The sequence below is a fragment of the Microcaecilia unicolor genome, chromosome 1 (assembly GCF_901765095.1).
Source record: "Microcaecilia unicolor chromosome 1, aMicUni1.1, whole genome shotgun sequence".
NCBI lineage: Eukaryota > Metazoa > Chordata > Amphibia > Gymnophiona > Siphonopidae > Microcaecilia > Microcaecilia unicolor.
In genome coordinates, this window is record NC_044031.1 from 170072998 (window position 1) to 170091867 (window position 18870).

General features: G+C 40.1%; 1 protein-coding gene across 1 annotated transcript in view; it reads left to right on the plus strand.

Moving 5' to 3' along the window:
- The window catches only part of TAX1BP1 (Tax1 binding protein 1), a 215165-nt gene extending 199700 nt beyond the window's left edge, over window positions 1–15465 (plus strand). Inside the window, 2 exon segments of the mRNA XM_030202462.1 lie at window positions 13439–13524; window positions 14323–15465. Of these exon segments, the coding sequence (XP_030058322.1) occupies window positions 13439–13524; window positions 14323–14536 (300 nt within the window). The 3' untranslated portion in view covers window positions 14537–15465.
- Window positions 15466–18870: the final 3405 nt, after the last annotated feature.

The following is an 18870-nucleotide window of genomic DNA, read 5'->3' on the forward strand; positions in this document are numbered from 1 at the left end:
TGCATTGTTGATCAGGTAATACAGTACTCATTCACAACCAGGTTGCAATGTATTACCTGAACAAACAAGGGGGAACAGGTTCCTAACATCTCTGTCGGCTTGCCATACAGATATGGAAAGCTTCTCAAAACCTCTTTCTAAGAGCTGTTTTCCTAGCCAGTAGAATACTGTGGCATACAAATTGAGTCCTTCAGCCTCACGAATGGTCCCTCAGCATCTCTGTAGTACATCAAATGTTCCAGCAGCGGGGAACTCCAGCGGTAGACCTCTTCGCTTCTGAGAACAACAAATGTCCCTGCTTTTGTTCCAGGATATACGCTTCCAACCATATAGCCCCAGATACCTTCTTGCTGCACAGGGGAACGGACCTTCTATATGCCTTTCTCCCACTACCTCTCATAGGGAAAACCCTTCTCAAACTGCGTTGAGACAAGGGACCATGATTCTAATTGCTCCTTACTGGCCTTGTCAAATCTGGTTCCCTGTTCTAGAGTTATTGTCCAAAGAACCAATGAGGTTAGATCCTTTTTCGACTCTAAGTTACTTACCTGTAGCAGGACAGCAGGCAAATATTCTCAATCCCTCACGCCTCCCCTTGAAGTTGTTTTCTTATTTTTAGTACTGCACTGCTTGTCCCATGCTTGAATGTCTGGTGGGAATGCACAGTCTTAAAGTGACAGTGCATTATGATAGTGTCTGCACCGGGCTACTGGATGACATCATCCACTCGCTACAGAAAAGTATCTTGGCTTTTAAATAGGGGTGGGCAATTAACATGTTAATAACGCTATTATCATGTTAATATTTTAATGTAGGCTGTGTATTTTAACGTGGGCCAATTTTGTTTTACGCAGACATGCTGACCCGCAACCCGCTTTTACTTCAAAAGCAGGGCTCCTTTACTCCTTTGCACGGCTGGACTCTGTAGATACTTAAGCTGCCACAGTGCAGAAAGTTGAAAGTCTTGCTGGACTTGAAATCGCAAGACTTTTCCCAACTTCCTGCACCGTGCGGCTCGAGTATCTGCAGAGCCTGACCATGCAGGGGGAGACCAGAAGCGCCGAGGAAGGTGAAAAGGAGTCCTGCTGTAGAGGTAAAAGCGGGGAGCGGGTCAGTGATAAAGGAGTGCCAAGGAAGGACTGCAGGAGCTCTGCTGTAGAGGTAAAAGCGGGAGGAGGGGGAGAGAATCTGGATGAAGGCTGGGGAAGGGGGCTGGAGTTCCTTTTATAAAGCAGTGCTACCGTTTAGCTGCGTGCTGAAGGCAAAGAAGCCTATTCAGTTCTCAAGGGCTTCTTCGTATTCAGTGCACACTAATCGGTAGCGCTGCTTTGTAAAAGAAGTCCTTCGTTTTTAGTTTTTCTTCACAGCCAGATTGGAGAGAAGTGAAATTGGTCATGCTTGATCATTTTCAATGTAGGGTTTCATACCCTCTCAGATATGTCGGCGTTCTTAATTTTCTGTTTTACATAGCAATGAAAAAAAAGCAATGCTAGTCTCTTGGCATTAAGACAGAAATTTTAATGGCAACCTGGTTCTTGCAGAACTTTAAGTTCTATTTGATTCTGTTAAAATGGATTTATTTTCTAAATTGCACTTTAATGTCAGAAGTTGGTTTTGCTGCTTTTATGTCAGTTTCTCAGTGCGTGGTCCTTGGTCTTAGTGCCTTGAGAAGCAGTTGATGAGAAGTACTTATCTGTAAAGTATTGTGCTCTTTGCAAGTACAGTGGTATCATGACCTGTTTCTCATTTAGTCTAGTTTGCTGCATTTAATTGCTATTAACCTTTGCAGAAACTGATCAGTGTTCAGACAGGAATGATTTTAGCCCTGGTGCTCAGCACCAGTAATGGAGAAAAATGTATCCCTTCCTCCTGCCTTCTGGCCCACTATGTCTGTTATGTGAAGAATAATTAGGAAAGCTGTCAGAACTTTTGCTGCGGATTTAAGGTCTAGAGTATTAGCTTACTGATGTTATTCACCTTTACTTCACATTCTGCATTTCTAATCTGACCACTCTTGGCGCAGCCATTTACACATGACAAGCCCTTCTCTTCTCTAGTCATCTGCTGCAGTTTAATTAGCAGAGTGTTCTTTCTGATCTATGTGCTTTGTCCTTCTGCAAACCCAAGAGAAAGTATGCTAGAGTCTTGTGCTCATTTGCTGACACAGCTTAGATTTTGTAATGAGATGGAAGGACTTTTTAATATGCTCAGATAAAAAAGCTAACCTTGAGTGACTCTGTTTCTCTTCAGGAAGATTTACTTTGTTTCTCATCTGCTTTTCATATGTAGAGGAATTTTAAGACATAGGAAAATATTTTTTAAAAGAAAGCTGGCCGATAAGAAAATGAAAACTAATTGGCGAGTGTAATATTGTATGCAGAAGGTATTTTTATTTATTTATTTATTTGCATTTGTATCCCACATTTTCCCACCTATTTGCGGGCTCAGTGTGGCTTACAATACATTGTAAATGATGGAAGTGCAATTGGTTGCAGTACTATTATGGGTTACATTGTGAAGAGTTATATAAGACAGAGTAAATTCAGGATATTATTAGGGGATAGAACAGTGGAATATAAAACAGTGGTGAGTTGAGAGGGGGACAAAACAGTATCGAGGGAACAGGGAGGTCTGACAATTTTATCTGTGGGTAGGGTTTAAGAATGGTGAGAGCGCAGGAGAAGAGATTTCAGAGAGTGTATTGGTGCGTGTATTGGTGCGTGTCTGAGATTGTATGGGCTTCATGTGTTTTGATCCTTGCCGTAGATTTTCTCGAAGAGATAAGTCTTTAGTAGTTTGCGGAAGTCGGTCAGTTCGTAGGTCGTTTTCAGGCTGCGTGGTAGTGTATTCCAGAATTGTGTGCTCATGTATGTGAAAGTTGATCCGTGCAGTACTTTGTATTTTATGCCTTTGCACTTAGGGAAATGGAGATTGAGGAAGGTTTGGGACGATCTTTTAGCGTTTCTGGGTGGCAGGTCAATTAGGTCGGACATGTATGCAGGGGCTTCACCGTGAATGATTTTGTGGACTAAGGTGCATACTTTAAAAGTGATGCGTTCCTTGAGTGGTAGCCAGTGTAGTTTCTCCCGTAAGGGTTTTGCACTTTCGTATTTTGGTTTTCCGAAGATTAGTCTGGCTGCTGTATTCTGGACTGTTTGAAGTTTCTTCAGTATTTGTTCCTTGCATCCTGCGTATAATGAGTTGCAATAGTCCAGGTGACTGAGTACGAGTGATTGCACTAGACTGCGGAAGACAGATCTTGGAAAGAATGGTTTAATTCTTTTCAGTTTCCACATGGAGTAGAACATTTTTTTTGTTGTGGTGTTCGCATGAGTCTCAAGAGTTAGATGGCGGTCGATAGTGACTCCAAGGATTTTTAACGTTTCTGAGATTGGCAGATTTAGTTTAGGTGTGTTGATGGTGGTAAATTTATTCGTGTTGTATTGGGAGGTAAGTATGAGGCATTTAGTTTTTTCTGTATTCAGTTTCAGTCGGAATGCATCTGCCCAGGTGTTCATGATGTGTAGACTTTGGCTGATTTCGTTAGAGATTTCATTGATGTCTTTTTTGAATGGAATATATATCGTTACATCATCGGCATATATATGTGGATTAAGGTTATGGTTAGATAAAAGTTTTGCCAGGGGGGTCATCATTAGATTGAAAATAGTTGGTGAGAGGGGGGATCCTTGCGGTACTCCACAATCAGGTGTCCATGCAGCTGACGTAGTTGAGTTTGATGTGACTTGATCTGAACGTGAGGTTAAGAACCCCTTGAACCAGTTTAGAACATTACCTCCGATGCCAAAGTATTCGAGAATGTGTAATAGGATTTCGTGGTCTACCATATCAAAGGCACTTGACATGTCAAATTGTATTGGACAGTTTTGAAGATTTTAGAATATCTGAAAAGCATGTTGAGATTTGAGCTGGATTAACTCAGCAGTATTGTTTTCCCTGATCTTTTACCTTGGCTTGTAATGCAAGCCTTCGTGGGTGGTTCATACTTTTGATAGAAAATAAGCACGGCATGTATAGAGGATGGTTCTGAATGAGTCCAGATTTTTATTCGGTTTCCTGTATATTCTTTTTTCCAAAGTGCTGCTGTCCTCTTTGAGGTTACTTTCTTGAATAAACGAATCTGATTTTAAACCTGAGTTTCAGGTTGAGCATGGAACAAATATAAGATTGTCTAAGCATCGTCTGTAACCTGACCACACAATTTTTCAAAACAGTACAGGATACTACAATGAGAGCCCACAGGCAAATAGAAGTTGGGATGAAGAACATGCCTCTATTTCATAGGGAAGCTATATCACAGAATCTACCCTTAATCCGCAGAAGGATCCCAGGAATCTTGGTTAAAAAAAAAAAAAAAAAGAAAACTCTTAAGTGGATAGAGGTTTTTTTTTTTTTTAAACAAAGATTCCTGGGATCCTTCTGCAGATTAAGGGTAGATTCTGTGATATAGCTTTAAACTTTTCTGGGCACATTTGCATACATTTCTGTGTAGTGTACATTATTTAATATGAAAAATGTTTTTCAGCCTTTCTTGTGCGTAATTATCTAATTCCATTGTTTTTCTTTTTAGTATTTTGGGTTTTCATTACATTTTCTTTCCCCTTGCATGCCTCACTGTTTCAATAGCACCTTTCCTCCACACCATCTTTTTCTCTCTCCCTCCCAGTCTCCTTTTCCCTGTGTGTTTTCTCCCTTCTTTCTACCCTTCATTTGCTTCCTGTTTTCCTCCATGTTCTCTTCACTTGTCCACACTCTGTCGACAGGCCCTTTTCTCTTCCTCTGTACATGCCTCAGTTCTCCCTTTTTTTTCTCTTCTAAACATTATAAATACGGATTGTAGCTACCACCACCTGTTTCCAAAAACAGCAGTGAAAAGGGCTTGAGAGCTGCAGCCAGATAGGGAAGGGCGGAGGAGTCATCCAATAAGGGTAGAGCACCAGGAGAACTAAAGAGTACTGAATAAGAGAACAGAGGCAGGATGGTGGCAGACCTGAGCAGTCAGGGTTTTCTGTAGCAGTTGAGGCAACATGGTTGTGGAAAACTGGGGATACTGTTGTTTATTCTACATACATAATTTGGGTAGTCATGAGTATGTGTCACAGTCACAGGCGTTCAGTGGCCCAGCTGTTTGATGAGTCTAAAGGGGGTGGAGCCAGGGGCAGGTCCTATATCCATAATTGTCTGACAACATGCAGAAAAAAAGAGTAAGTAAAAGGGGCGGGAAGGAAGATGCTGGACTAGAGTGCAAAGATGCTAAGGGTGGTCCATCCCAAACAGTGAAAAGTACCACCCTAATTAGTGAGATTGAAGGCTAGCAAGTTAAGTTTATCTTGCAGTACATTCAGTGTACACAATGTGTCATGGTGGAGATTAGACCGAGTCCTAAGGAAGGGCTGCTGGTTATTGACAAGTAATGGCTTCATGTGCATGTAAAAATGGATTTATATATCATAAATGACATCATATTTTAAAGTCAAATTTTTCAAGCACTTACCAACACTAAACCACAAACATATGTATGGAACAATTCAGCATCAGATCCTGCAAAATATTCTAAAACCATGTCTGATATTATGACAAACTAAAATTAAATTAGTGTTGATGTCACCTCAGTAAGGCCAACACATAATCTCTCCACTGCAAAACACTGCACAAACTTGGGCAAACACACACTCAGAACCTTACTGTACCATAACAGCACTAACTCCTAGGACTCAAAGAGCAACAACCCTCATACATGGAAAGGCAGCACTGTAAATATTACACTGGGCGGGCCCTAATATACCAATACACCACCCAATCAGAAAACAGGACTCCAACAAGATCTCTACATACATACATACATACATGCTAGCAGAATACAGCACCTTGGTCACATACACAAAACACAGACAGACTATCAACAATATGAAAGCAAAAACACTGAACTGGGAAACGTCATGAAATCACACTTCATACAGCAATACTACAGATACAGAAACTGAAATCCAAAAGATTAGAATGCACATTTCCAAAAGCTAATATAACAAAACAGCGAGGATGACCTAGAAAGAGTCAGAGTAGTCCAAGGATGAGTGCAAAGAACCTTGTACTTCTAGTTGAAAAAATGTACTTTATTAATGTTTACTACATTTCAAAGTGCAAACATCCAGTGATTGCAAAACAGTGGTCTAATAGGAGAGCAAAGACTCAACACGGCAGAGGCAGGGCCCAGCATCGTCAACACTCACACATGGTGTTCCCCCTGGCACTGTGACAGTCGCAAAACAGTGCAATTACCTTCACTTACTCTATTGAAGTTCATGAAAATGTGACATCGAGATTTTCAATTGGATTATATGAATCTTAACTCTGACATTTTTGCTGAAATACAGCCATGACAAGTCTTTGATCTCTTCAGCTTGGAGGAAAGATGGCAGAGGGGGAGATATGATAGGTCTATAAAATAATGAGTGGAGTGAAACGGGTAGACGTGAAGCGTCTGTTTATGCTTTCCAAAAATACTAGGAATAGGGGAGCTTGCAATGAAGCTTCAAAGTAGTAAATTTAAAACGAATCGGAGAAAACGTTTCTTCACGCAACGTGTAATTAAACTCTGGAATTCGTTGCCAGAGAATGTGGTAAAGGCGGTTAGCTTAGCAGAGTTTAAAAAAGGTTTGGACTGCTTCCTAAAGGAAAAGTCCATAGACCATTATTAAATTGGACTTGGGGAAAATCCACTATTTCTGGGATAAGCAGTATGTTTTGTACTTTTTTGGGATCTTGCCAGGTATTTGTGACCTGGATTGGCTACTGTTGGAAACAGGATGCTGGGCTTGATGGACCTTTGGTCTGTCCCAGTATGGCAATACTTATGTAATTGAGTCCCTGTTCTGCAGTCATTGGATGTTTGCACTTTATACTTATGTAATTGAGTCCCTGTTCTGCAGTCATTGGATGTTTGCACTTTATGACCACATGATTGTAGCTTTATGGACTTGTGTGTATTAATAAAGCACATTTTTTTCAACTAGAAGTTTTGGGCACTCATCCTCGGATTACCCTGACTGTCATCCTCCCTGTTTTTTATTTTAATATTGATTACTTTATGTGGACTTTGTTCTTCTTGTTTTGTCTACATTTCCCAAAGCTAACCTATTCCAATTAATAAATTCTAAATAAAATACTTTTTTCTATCTTGGTTGTCTGAGCATTTCATTTTTCTATTCGCTTTAGTCCCAGGGTCTCTTTCCTGCTTTTCTGTTTTCTCCTGTCTTGGGTTTTCTATCCATTTGACATTTCCTTTCTCTCTGTCAACCATTCATCTTCCCTCTGCGTCTCTGTCCTGTTCCATATGTTCCCTCTGCGTCTCTGTCCTGTTCCATATCTTCCTTCTCTGTCCCTGTCCCTATCCCTTCCTCCATGTTCAGAATCTGCCCTCTTAGTGTGTCCCTATCCTCTCCTGTGTTCAGCATTTCCCCCTCTGTGTGCCTACCTTGATCTGCCCTGCATTCCCCCCTGTCCCTCCCTCTCCCTGTGATCAGCAATTTGCCCGTGTCCCTATTCCCTCCCATATCCAGCAGTATTGCCCTTCTGTGTCCCTGACCCTATGCTCCCTCCATGCCCAGCATCTCTTCTCTGTTTCTGTGACTCTACTCTTTCTCCTGCATCCCCTACTCTGGGGCCGGTATCTCTCCCTCTCAATTACTACCACCCCTTCATAGTCCAGTATTTCTCCCTCCTGCATTCAGTGTGTCTCCCCCTCTTTTCTATCTAGCATCTTTTCCCCTCTGTTCCCCTTCCCTACTCCAGTTTGTGTGTGTGTGTGTCTCGCTTTCCCTTTCCCCTGCTAGTCCACCTGAGTCCACTTTCCCAACTAAGTTCAGCACCTCTTCTGTCTGTCCCTCTCTTCCATTCCATCCAGCATCTTTTCCTGTCTCTTCTCTCCTAGTCCAGCCTTTTTTCCTGTCCCTTCTCCACTCTGGGCCATCAGACCAGCACTTGCATCCCTCCCCGCAAGGTCAGTGTCCATTCCATCCAGCATCTTTCCCTGTCTCCTTTCTTGCCCCCCGCCCCAGGCTTCCCAGTTCCAGTCTCTCTCTAGTCCTACTCTTTCCTCCCCCTCCCCCAAAGAAGCGGTCCTACATTTATCTTGGATGTCTTCATGCTGCAATGTGCATTCTTCTGGTAGCAGTCTATGACCTAACGATTGCAGCAGACCTGCCTCAAGGACTCAGACTTCTTCCTGTGAGGCATCCCGCCCTCATGGAAGCAGGAAGTTGTGTCAGAGGAGGTGGGACTTGTCATGGTTGGAAGGCCGAGTCCCCAAGGCAGGCCTACCATGATCATTAGAGTGCGGACTGCTGCATTGTGTGTGTGGGGGGGGGGGGGGGGGGGGAACACGGCGGTACAGAAATCCGAAGATGATAGGTTTCACAGGCTGCAGCACTAATGGATTCTTGCTCTGTCTTTCCTGTTGTGTTGTGCTGCGCAATGTTGCATGATAACCTGAGAAGGATTGTCAGGTCTGTTTGTGGCTGGGTGGGCTTAGCCTCCCCAATCCTCTTATACCAGGCACCTATGGCCACAGTTAACAAAATTACATGCATAACTTTCACAGTATTGTAATATGGGGGAGAAGTTATCCATGTGGGCTACTGTTAAGTCAGGTTATTTTAGCTCAGGATACCATTTTGTTCAATTAGACTGTTTGCTGAAATAAGTCGGGTTGTTTTACTACAAGTTGGGTCAACGGTAGCCCACACTGATAACTTCCCCCCTTAATGCTGCTACTCCAGAGTCAGTTTCAGAACTGAAGTTCGATTCCCACTTCAGGCACAGGCAGCTCCTTGTGACTCTGGGCAAGTCACTTAACCCTCCATTGCCCCATGTAAGCCGCATTGAGCCTGCCATGAGTGGAAAAGCGCGGGGTACAAATGTAACAAAAAAAAAAAAGTAGTTTCATAACAAACAGATCTTTGCTATCTGACAAACTGCTATCATTTAAAACATAAAACATGGTAAAGTATGGCAGAAAATTATCAGTTTGCCCCATTTTACTACACTGCAAGGTACACCCTGTAATGTTTAACACAATGCATTGAACATAGTAACATAGTAGATGACGGAAGATAAAGACCTGTATGGTCCATCCAGTCTGCCCAACAAGATGAACTCATAGCATAAGGTATGATTTGATACTACATATATATACTTTATCTTGATTTGTCCTTGTCAGGGCACAGACTGTAGAAGTCTGCCTAGAATGGCTTTGTTTCTCAATTACTGGTGTTGCCATCTAATCACCGCTAAGCTTTGGTTCCAAGAACTGTATTTCAGCATTCATAGAAATATGTACTGTATAAGAGAGCTTATTTCAAATAACACCTTGGGCAACTCCCTTTAAATCTCTTGCTTATACATGCAAAAACACAGATGGCTGCCATGAAAATTCTGCATCTAGCATGGTGACTTGACACACACGTATCAGTCTAGAAGAAGAAGATCTTTTATTGCAGTGTGTGAAAATTTTGTGGCAAATTAATTTTAATTTGCTGGATTAAACATTATTTGTATGAACTTGTGTCTGCTGTATTTTATTTCTTTCCAGCCATCCATCTCTTTTCCCATCGCCCTGTTGCCTCTGTTGAAGAGATGGGGTAATGGTGAAAAACCATGGACAACACACTCTTCCCAGCTCATCTTCTCCCCTTCAATAGCATCTCCTAAATCAGCTGTTCGATGAAGCAGCCATCCGTTTCAACTACAAACTTACCCTCCCTGGCATGTTCTGATGTGATATTTACTATCACTGAAACATCAAAAAATCCTCACCAAACTCAAAACAAGTATATATTAACTACAGTAGTGCAAAATCACATGGAGGAAGAATCCTCTGCAAAACCCCGATCATTTTATCATTCGGTCAATCCTGGGTTTAGATGCAATCATGGGCATAAAAAGCCTCCAGTGATAATTTATTATAACTTTCAACAACTTTTAAATACTTTTTTTAGAAAATGTTAAAGAAACAGCACATAGCTTAGTGTATAAATGCCCCTCTTCTATACAACGTTGGAAAAATCAAATCTGCCACCGATGATGGCCAGCGTTTCACTGCGTCAGAGAATAGCGGAATGAATTGGAACACCTTAAAAAAAATTTTTTTTTAACATATTCCAAGCGCACACTAATTATCATATTAATACATACTTTAACTTTAACTTGCTCAGCACTGCTTCGCTGTTGCATATGGGCTAAAGTCTCAAAGATGGTGCCCAAAATTTCAAACAGATGTCAACAGAGAATCTACCAATCATCAAAGAAGGCGGGGGTCACAGCACTTGTATCAAGTGGAGGAGTGGCCTAGTGGTTAGCGTGGTGGACTTTGGTCCTGGGGAACTGGGTTTGATTCCCACTGCAGGCACAGGCAGCTCCTTGTGACTCTGGGCAAGTCACTTAACCCTCCATTGCCCCAGGTACAAATAAGTACCTGTATATAATATGTAAGCCGCATTGAACCTGCTATGAATGAGAAAATGCGGGGTACAAATGTAACAAAAAAAAAAAAAGTGGTGCCATTCAACTTTACCATTTATACCATTAGGTTCAAAAGTGTTTCGTTTGTGAATCCACTACTGCTCTAATTGTATCAGGCGTTTCCGTCTGTCTCCACCTCTCTTATGCGGTGTCACATGATCTAAAATCATACATTTCAAAAAATGAAAATCACGATGAAATTGTCTGCAATGATTCACCAAACATGTATTCTTTTGTGTAACAATGGTACTCTTGTATTCCATCATTCAGATTTTAAAAGAACATGACGTTTGCCCTATATATACTTTATTACAAGGGCACTGAATTCAATACACTGCCAGGATTTCTTTCCCTTAATATTCTTGCATGTATCCCATCCAGCCCTATGGCTTTGTCTGCTTCAGTTTTTCTAGCTGTACATAAACATTTTCTTCTGTGAACGGTGCAACATGTACTCCATTCCTATTTATACCCCTGGCAGCAAGCCATGGCCCTTCTCCAGGATTTTCCTCCGTGAACACAGAACAGAGGTATTTATTTAGCACATCTGCTTTCTCCTCATCTCTTTCTACATAACGGGAGTCGGCAGCTTTCAGTCTAACCATTCCATTTCTAGTCTTCCTCCTTTCCCCAACATATCTGAAAAAAATCTTTTCACCTCTTCAATTTCTTTAGCCATCTTTTCTTCTTCCTGTGCTTTTGCTAATCGCATTTCCCTCGTTGCTTCTTTAATGCAGTTTTTTAACCTTGTAAGTAGTACCATTTGGTGAGTCATCAGCCTCATGTTTTCATTGGCCTTAGCTTTGGTCATTTCTATATAGTAACTTTCTTGTATTATAAATTTATTAAAATAAGACAAAAAAATTCCTTTAAAAAAAATATATGTTGGAACTAAGCATTAGGTTTTAGAACACTTGTCTATCAGCAAGTTCAAATCACTGGTCTGTTTTGGTTTAGTGGCAGATGTGCTTGGCTGTAACTAAGGGTAGGAGGCTTCAAGCAGCACAGTGTCTGTTGAAGCTGTTTATTTACTGTTGCCCTTTATGAAATAAGAGTAACACTGACAGAGTTGATGAAAAGAAGTAGCCCATCAAGGCAATTTAGTTGATATGGCTGACTGCAGTGTGGTATTTGTAAGATGCTTGGCTGTTGGGGAAATGAGCTTTTATGTCCAAATCTGTGTGTATTTGTTTCTTGATGAAATTCAGATTGACGGTTTAAGAGCTTGTCTTGACAATCTATTATCTTGATTTTGAATTTCAGTCTTTATAAAATGTTGCTTTACATATACTTGCAGTTCATTTTAGATTTCTTCTTTGGAGCCGGCCCCCTCCCTGTATGAGATCTGTATTTCCCATAATAAAGTATTAAAAATAAGTGCTTATTGATTACATGAGTACCATATATACTCGACTATAAGTCAAGAAATGTAGGTTAAAAACTCTCAAAAACCTGGGGTTGTCTTATCTATGGGTAACACCCATAGAAGCAAAATCCCCCCAGAACAGTAACCCCCTTCCCCCACACACATCCCTCTCGGTGGCACAAATGGCATCACAATCCCCCCCCCCCCCCCCCCCCCCAGCCATGTACCTTCAATTCTCAACTATCCCGCCCATGCTGTAACAGGAAGTTGTCAAAGGGGGCTGGATGAGTAAGAGGGCATGCTCTGGAACAGGACCTCAAGCGGTGTATCTCTGCACTGCTGGTGCTGTAAGGAACAGTTGTGAATTAAAGGTAAAGATTGTGATGCCACTTGTACCATGGGGGGGGGGGGGGGCACTAGAGAGGGCATGCACTGTGCGGACATTCAGCTTAACTTTAAAAGCACACAGGTATTTTTAGTTGATATGTTGGGTACAAGTTTCACCCCAGATGATATACCTAGGTAACTCAGTATTTATCTCACTAAACACTGTCCTTCCAGAAATGATGTATAACATTGCATAAGCTGCTAAAGAGCCTACAAAAATTTAGATTGTGAGCCCACTAGGGACAGAGAAAAGTACTTGTATTTTATAAATGTAAACTGCTTTGATTGTACCACAGAGAGGTGGTATATCAAATCACAATACCCCCCCCCCCCAACCCCACCAGGTTGCTCAGCAAATGTGCACATACCAAATTTAGGTAATGCATATTCCTGCTGTGGTGGCACAGTCCAGCTGCTTCTGGGCCCATCTCAGAAAGGAGTCCCATACTCTATAAAAGTTCCCAAGTTGATTCCTCCACATCTCAATTACTCAACTAAAATGTAAATATTTCAGATCCTCAGGATGAGGGAGCCCACTGTGGGCTCCTACATGTGCTATTTCACACCTTGCTGCAGCTGCACAGCTCGCCAACAAGGAATATGTATTCCTTCTAAGCCTCTGGGGCATACATTGCAATAGTAAAGTTGTGGCACACTTTCTACTTGCATCCCTGATAATTTAGTTTTAAAAAAAGTGTAAATTTATCCCAGAAGAATTGGTCTGCCTTACCAGACATGTATGTAGGTACCCACACATCCACACACTTTCCAACACTGATAAGACAGTGAATGAAACATCATGGACTATCTGTACAGCACTTCCTATGCATTCACTACTCAGTGTGTGTGTGTAGAGGAAGGTGTTATTCTTTCCTTTGTTTATGGCCTCAACTTGTATACACAAGTCACCCCAGTTTTGGCACAAAACTGACCTGAACTTATTCATAAGCTCAACTTATAGTCGAGTATATATGGTATATGTGTTCAGGCTTAGGGAAAAGGACAATCTGCAAACATTTTGCGTTTTAATAAGAGCTAATGTGTAACCCATGAAAAACAGCAGAGCAGTTGGGGAGAGAGAGTAAATTTTTGTTTTTTGAGGAATTTTAATTTTCTTTGTTTGATCAGAGCTTCTTCTTTATCTAGGACCCATCTGAGAATGTACTTGTGGCCCAGGATCCTCAGAGTTTCCTCTTACAGGAGCGTGGTACAGGTTTCTGCTTTGATTCTAGGTAATTTGCACATTGTTTATTGTAACTAAAAAACAAAAAAAAACTGCTCATGTTGCATTCTCTTACTTTTAGAAAAAGAGAAATCCACTTTTTTTTTTTGATGATTCTTAGATCCCGAAAAGGGTTGGTGGTATATATTTTTTTCTATTCTACCAATGGTTTTTAGTTGTTACTATAACAGAATGTTTTGTTTTGTTTTTTTTCCTGGAATTTGAATAAAATAAAATTGGCAGCCTAGTATTGAACAATAAGCTTTGTCTTTTATAAACCTGTTGAGACTTCTCAAAATCAAGCATTTATGAGTAGTGGCTCCCCACTTATACTGAGATACTTCAGAACTGCAAACTCAACCCCCCTCCCAAAAACAAAACAAAAAAAAAAACCTCTCACACTTCCCAGAAGGAGCAGTGTCTACAGAAGCTAAAGTAGCATCAACCTGTACCTGCAACTCTTCGGGAGTTTCTCTTTCTTCTTCCATTTAGCCCCTTCCCATCGAGCCTAGTCATTGCCACAACAGTCCTTTGACACAGGTGCAAAGACTTTAGGGCTGTCAACACAGATGCAGTCATTCGATGTTGCTGTCACATGATCACTGAGATCCCTGACTTCTGGAGCAGAAGTCAGGTTTGGGAATCAAGCCTGAATTCCCCATACTGACCCATCAATATGGCCCAGTTTCTTTTTTCCTCCGTTGTTAAACAGTTGCAACTCACTGTGAATGTTTAATCCATTCCTTTTAAAGTTGCTTAGTTCATTTTCAGTTGTAAAATTCTCATACTTTTTTTTTTTAATTTCTAGTTTTGAGCTGCAGAAGAAGTGTCCACTTTGTGAGGTGATGTTTCCACCTAACTACGATCAGAGCAAGTTTGAAGAACATGTTGAGAGTCACTGGAAAGTGTGCCCAATGTGCCATGAACAGTTCGCTCCTGACTACGATCAGCAAGTCTTTGAGAGGCATGTTCAGACACATTTTGATAGTCACGTGTTAAATTTTAATTATTCTGCTCAGTGAAAAATTCCTTGCAAATAGCTTACAAGCAAATGTAATTCAGTTTTCTGATTAAAAGAGATTTTAGTTTAGAATGCACTGCACTATAATTGGAGTTAGGATAAGTCTCTGGCTTGTTCAGCAGGTAACACTTAAGTCTCTTATAAATTAACATTTGGAGATTTCATTTCTTATGCGTGTATCTGTATTTATTCTGCTGGATCTGTAAATTCCATGAATAAGATTAGAGGCATATTTTTAACGTTACAGCTGTGAAAAACATCACCAACATTCAGTTTATCAATGCTGTGGGTTTCAACAAAATTGTGCAGAATTCTGTCAACCCTGTTGATTGACTGAAGCATAATAAGTGTGAACACTTAAGTAATAAAAGGAGTTTCTCATCCTTTTCTTGTGTAGTAAGTTAGTTTATAGCTCTCTGCAACTCCAGAAAGTCAAGTAATCAGTTCTGTATACGAATGTATAATCCATTTCAACAGCCCAACTGCATATATTACAAGATTACTTACATTTTAGTACAGATCTTTAAAAGTATAGTATGCTTTAATTCAGTTTATTAAGGGTCTTTGGTTTATTTTCTTTATGGTATATGAAACCTAAAATATAATAATTTTGTGTGGACTTATGAGAAATTGCTATCCTGACAAATACCAGGAAAAGTATTTAAAATCACTGAGCTGCTTTTGTGCTTGATGCAAAACATTGACAAATGCATTATCAGCCTATATTGCCGACTTCATACTGAATTGCACAGTGGGATGACTGTTTCTTTGTTTGAATAAAGTTTCTCAGTCTTCTGCATCTCTTCTACCTGATGGCTGTGTATCACACATTCTTTTGAATATTTGTTTAAAATCTCTATTATGTGAGCAAAAGGTTGGATTTTATTTTTGATTGAATGTAGACCTGCTGCATTAAAGACAAACCAGTGATTTAAGTGTCTGAGTGTATTTTCTGTATTGCTTACTGAATCCTGTCATCTTCTCCAAAGGTCTGTTTTTCTTCTGTGTACCAGCTTATAATTCTTTCCATTACGTTGGAAGATAATTATTCTTTCTGCTATTTATACACTCTTCTCTTTTGGAATGGAGATCCTTTCTTTGTGAAGATGTTTAGCTTCTATTGTTCTTTGTGCTTGTAATAATTTTTTTACCTTCATCCTAGATTTTTTGTTAATTGTAGCTGTTTTAATAGTCTGTTTTCTCCTCTTTTAACAAAATAGATTAGATGAGATTACTGGAAAAGACCGAAGACCGAAGTTCCATTAGCAGCTTAAGAACTAGAATCTGTTTTTACAGGTTGGTAGCTTATTGTGGAATTATCCCGATGTGTTCATCATGCTCCAACGTTTTCATTCTGTATGCTCCTCTAAACCATAAGACAAAACCTATATAAAAACGTTACCCAGAACTTGGTAACGCCACAAGGGGGGAATATTTTTATTGATCAAGATCACTGAAGCAATAATTGTGCAATCGGGATACAGAAATAAACATCAGAACTGTTCAGAAATTAAAAACATTGAAAACTAAAATGATCAAACATTTCAGAAGAAACAGAAAAGGACTTTATAGGAGCATGGGTTTTGTTACCATTTCTAGACCTATTTCTGCTATCTGTCCACCGGTGTAACACGATATAATCAAATTCAGGGTTTCATCCAATGTATCAGTAGTAACACACTAACAGGTAGAAATGAATGAATAAAAAGTGCAAAAAAGGAGGAAAATACCTCAAACATCTTGTGCACTTTCAATCTCTCATGCAAAGTACAATGATTCTGTGTAACTTTCTTGAAAAAAACACCTCCACTTTATCCAAAAAGTAAATGATACGTACGGCTAGTGAATTCAAAAAATCAATGTATGATATGTTCAAAAGCACTACTTATCTTCACAAATCCTGACAGAGTTCCTGTTTCACTTAAAAGCTTCATCAGGGGAATTTGCGTGCTCAGAACTATATATTCTCATTTCACAGCTTCTACAGCCTGCGATTTGCTTTTCTATTTGGAGAACATCATCTGGTGCACTGAGCTCCTCATTTTGATTTAACTTGATTGAAGAGAGTATAGCTGCTGTTATCAACTATTGTTTGAGTATTAATTTACCTACTTTTGGTCACTTCCAGCTGTGTGAATGTTGATGTACCCGTAGATTTGTGTATATGGAAAGAGCCATTGATGTCAGCATTTGTCAGCAATAGAAACTGTTCTTTTAACTGATTGTACCTATTACTATTTGATTTCCTATCCTGTTCCCCAGCTGGTTACAGAATGATTGACAGGCAAATGAACCAGTTTAGATGAACCACAACTTACCTTGTCTGTTCTGTTTTTCTCCTGTATGGCATTAGCTCTTTTGTAGGGAAATTAATGCTTTGTGGCAGCAAAAATACAATAGAAACAATTTCTATCTTAAGAAATAGCAGGAAAATAGTGTTTTCAGTGTAGACTATCAGGTTTAGGGGCTTCAAATAACAGATCTAGTTTTAATGATTGGGCTATAAATATAGGCAGTGTAAAACCTAGCATATCCCTCCCTAAACTAATTCACAAAAGTGGGAGACCAACTAAGTGTTAGGTTATAATAAGACTGCAGCTTTATTTACAGGTCTTTGTATGGGCCCAAGTTATTAGAAACTCTTCCATCCATCTGATTCCCCATGGCATCATCTACATAGGCTATTCTTTATCTGCTATGCTCTCCATAAGACAAGCCAGCGAAAGAGCAAATTGTGATCTCTGGAATAAATTTAAAACTGTCACAACTCATTTGTTTTGAGAATTATTTGTTTTGTGATCTTCATTGATTTAAGCTTTTATTTTTTTTAATACTAGTTTAGTTGGTTCCTGTAGGCTATCAAATCTATTAACCAGACCCCTACTGTGTTTTCCAGTTAAGTTGATGGTTTGTAAATCTCCATAGCTAAATGCTGTTGGACTACCCGTACACTAGAAGGGGTAGTACAGTGCCACCCTGGCCACTGGTCCACCATCTTATCAACTGCTACCTGGGCAAAGTCATTCTTTCCTAGGTCAGCTGCATCTTGGAGATGAGTTTGTTGCTAGCTTCTTCCCCTATCCAGGATTGAAAAGTTGAAGTTGTGTTCTATAATGTCTAGTAGAATTGGTAGATATTTGCTGCCTGCTGATATGAGTGACTCATAGGCCTGGACTAGTTGAGTTTTACAGCTCCAGATTCTGGTTTGCCCAACTGTACTAGGGTATGAAGTCCAAACATAAAATCACTATCCTATGTAGCAGAGCTGCTTGGCCAATGTGACTCCATTTCACCATTCTTATCAATTGTATGTCAGACAGGTTTCCAAGGCTGTTGCCGTACCCCACAAGTCTTAACATTAAGGCTATCTACATTTTCAGCTGCTGTTGTAGAAAACGAATCAGCTGTTCCTAATGCATTTGCTTATCCATTCGGCTTCAACTTTGTCTTGCCTGCCCCAAAAACGTGTCTTTTGAGGCAGATTGTTCTTCAGTATTCAGGCAAGTCTCCAAAAAGAAGTTGTATAAATTAGGACACTGCAGACTCTTCCATTGATTCTCCCGTTCTCCTCTCTCCAAGTGAAGAGTAGATGGTGCTAATTTCTACCACATAATTGTCTGAATTACAGTTGTATGTAACCCTCTCACTGTGGTTCTAGCACTAGTCCAAAAGGAACAGGTCCTGAACAGGCTCTTAATACTCATGGTAAGCAAACATCCTATTGCTTCCATTTTGTTTATGGGCCACCGCCTGAAAACATTACAGCAAGTGCTTGCAGTATTTCATGACCTCAGGAACAATAAGAAGGAAAACATAAGTATAAGTAGATGTTTGACATCATAATTTTGGCAAAATAAATATTAAAATAGCACAGCAGACAAGAATGTTGGTTGCTTGCATATTTGAAATATAAATTGATTCCTGAAATCTGAAACCCAAGAGAGGAAAACTATACAAATTTTCCAGGAGGAGATAGCATGGCCACTCCACTTCTGTTTTTGCAAAGAGACAAAAGCATGAATAAGAAAGTTTGTTCAGAGACAGAACCCACCAGCTGACCATACTGAGCATGTGTATCTTTGTCTCATGGTGCCTTCAGCTGATGAGACTGGAAGAACTTTTCTTGCCAGAGTCATAAATGGGCCCTCTAATGAGGGCTTTCATATGATTTTAGAATTCCTTAAGAAGTGTCTTTGTGGCCTGTGGTATACAACTCTTGGGCATCTCTGTAATGTACACCAAACAGGAGAGCCTTTTAGATTCATAGAATGAATGCAAGAAGACCCATAATGCTTATAAATTAAACCACTCGTGTAGAAAAAAAAAAACCTTTTG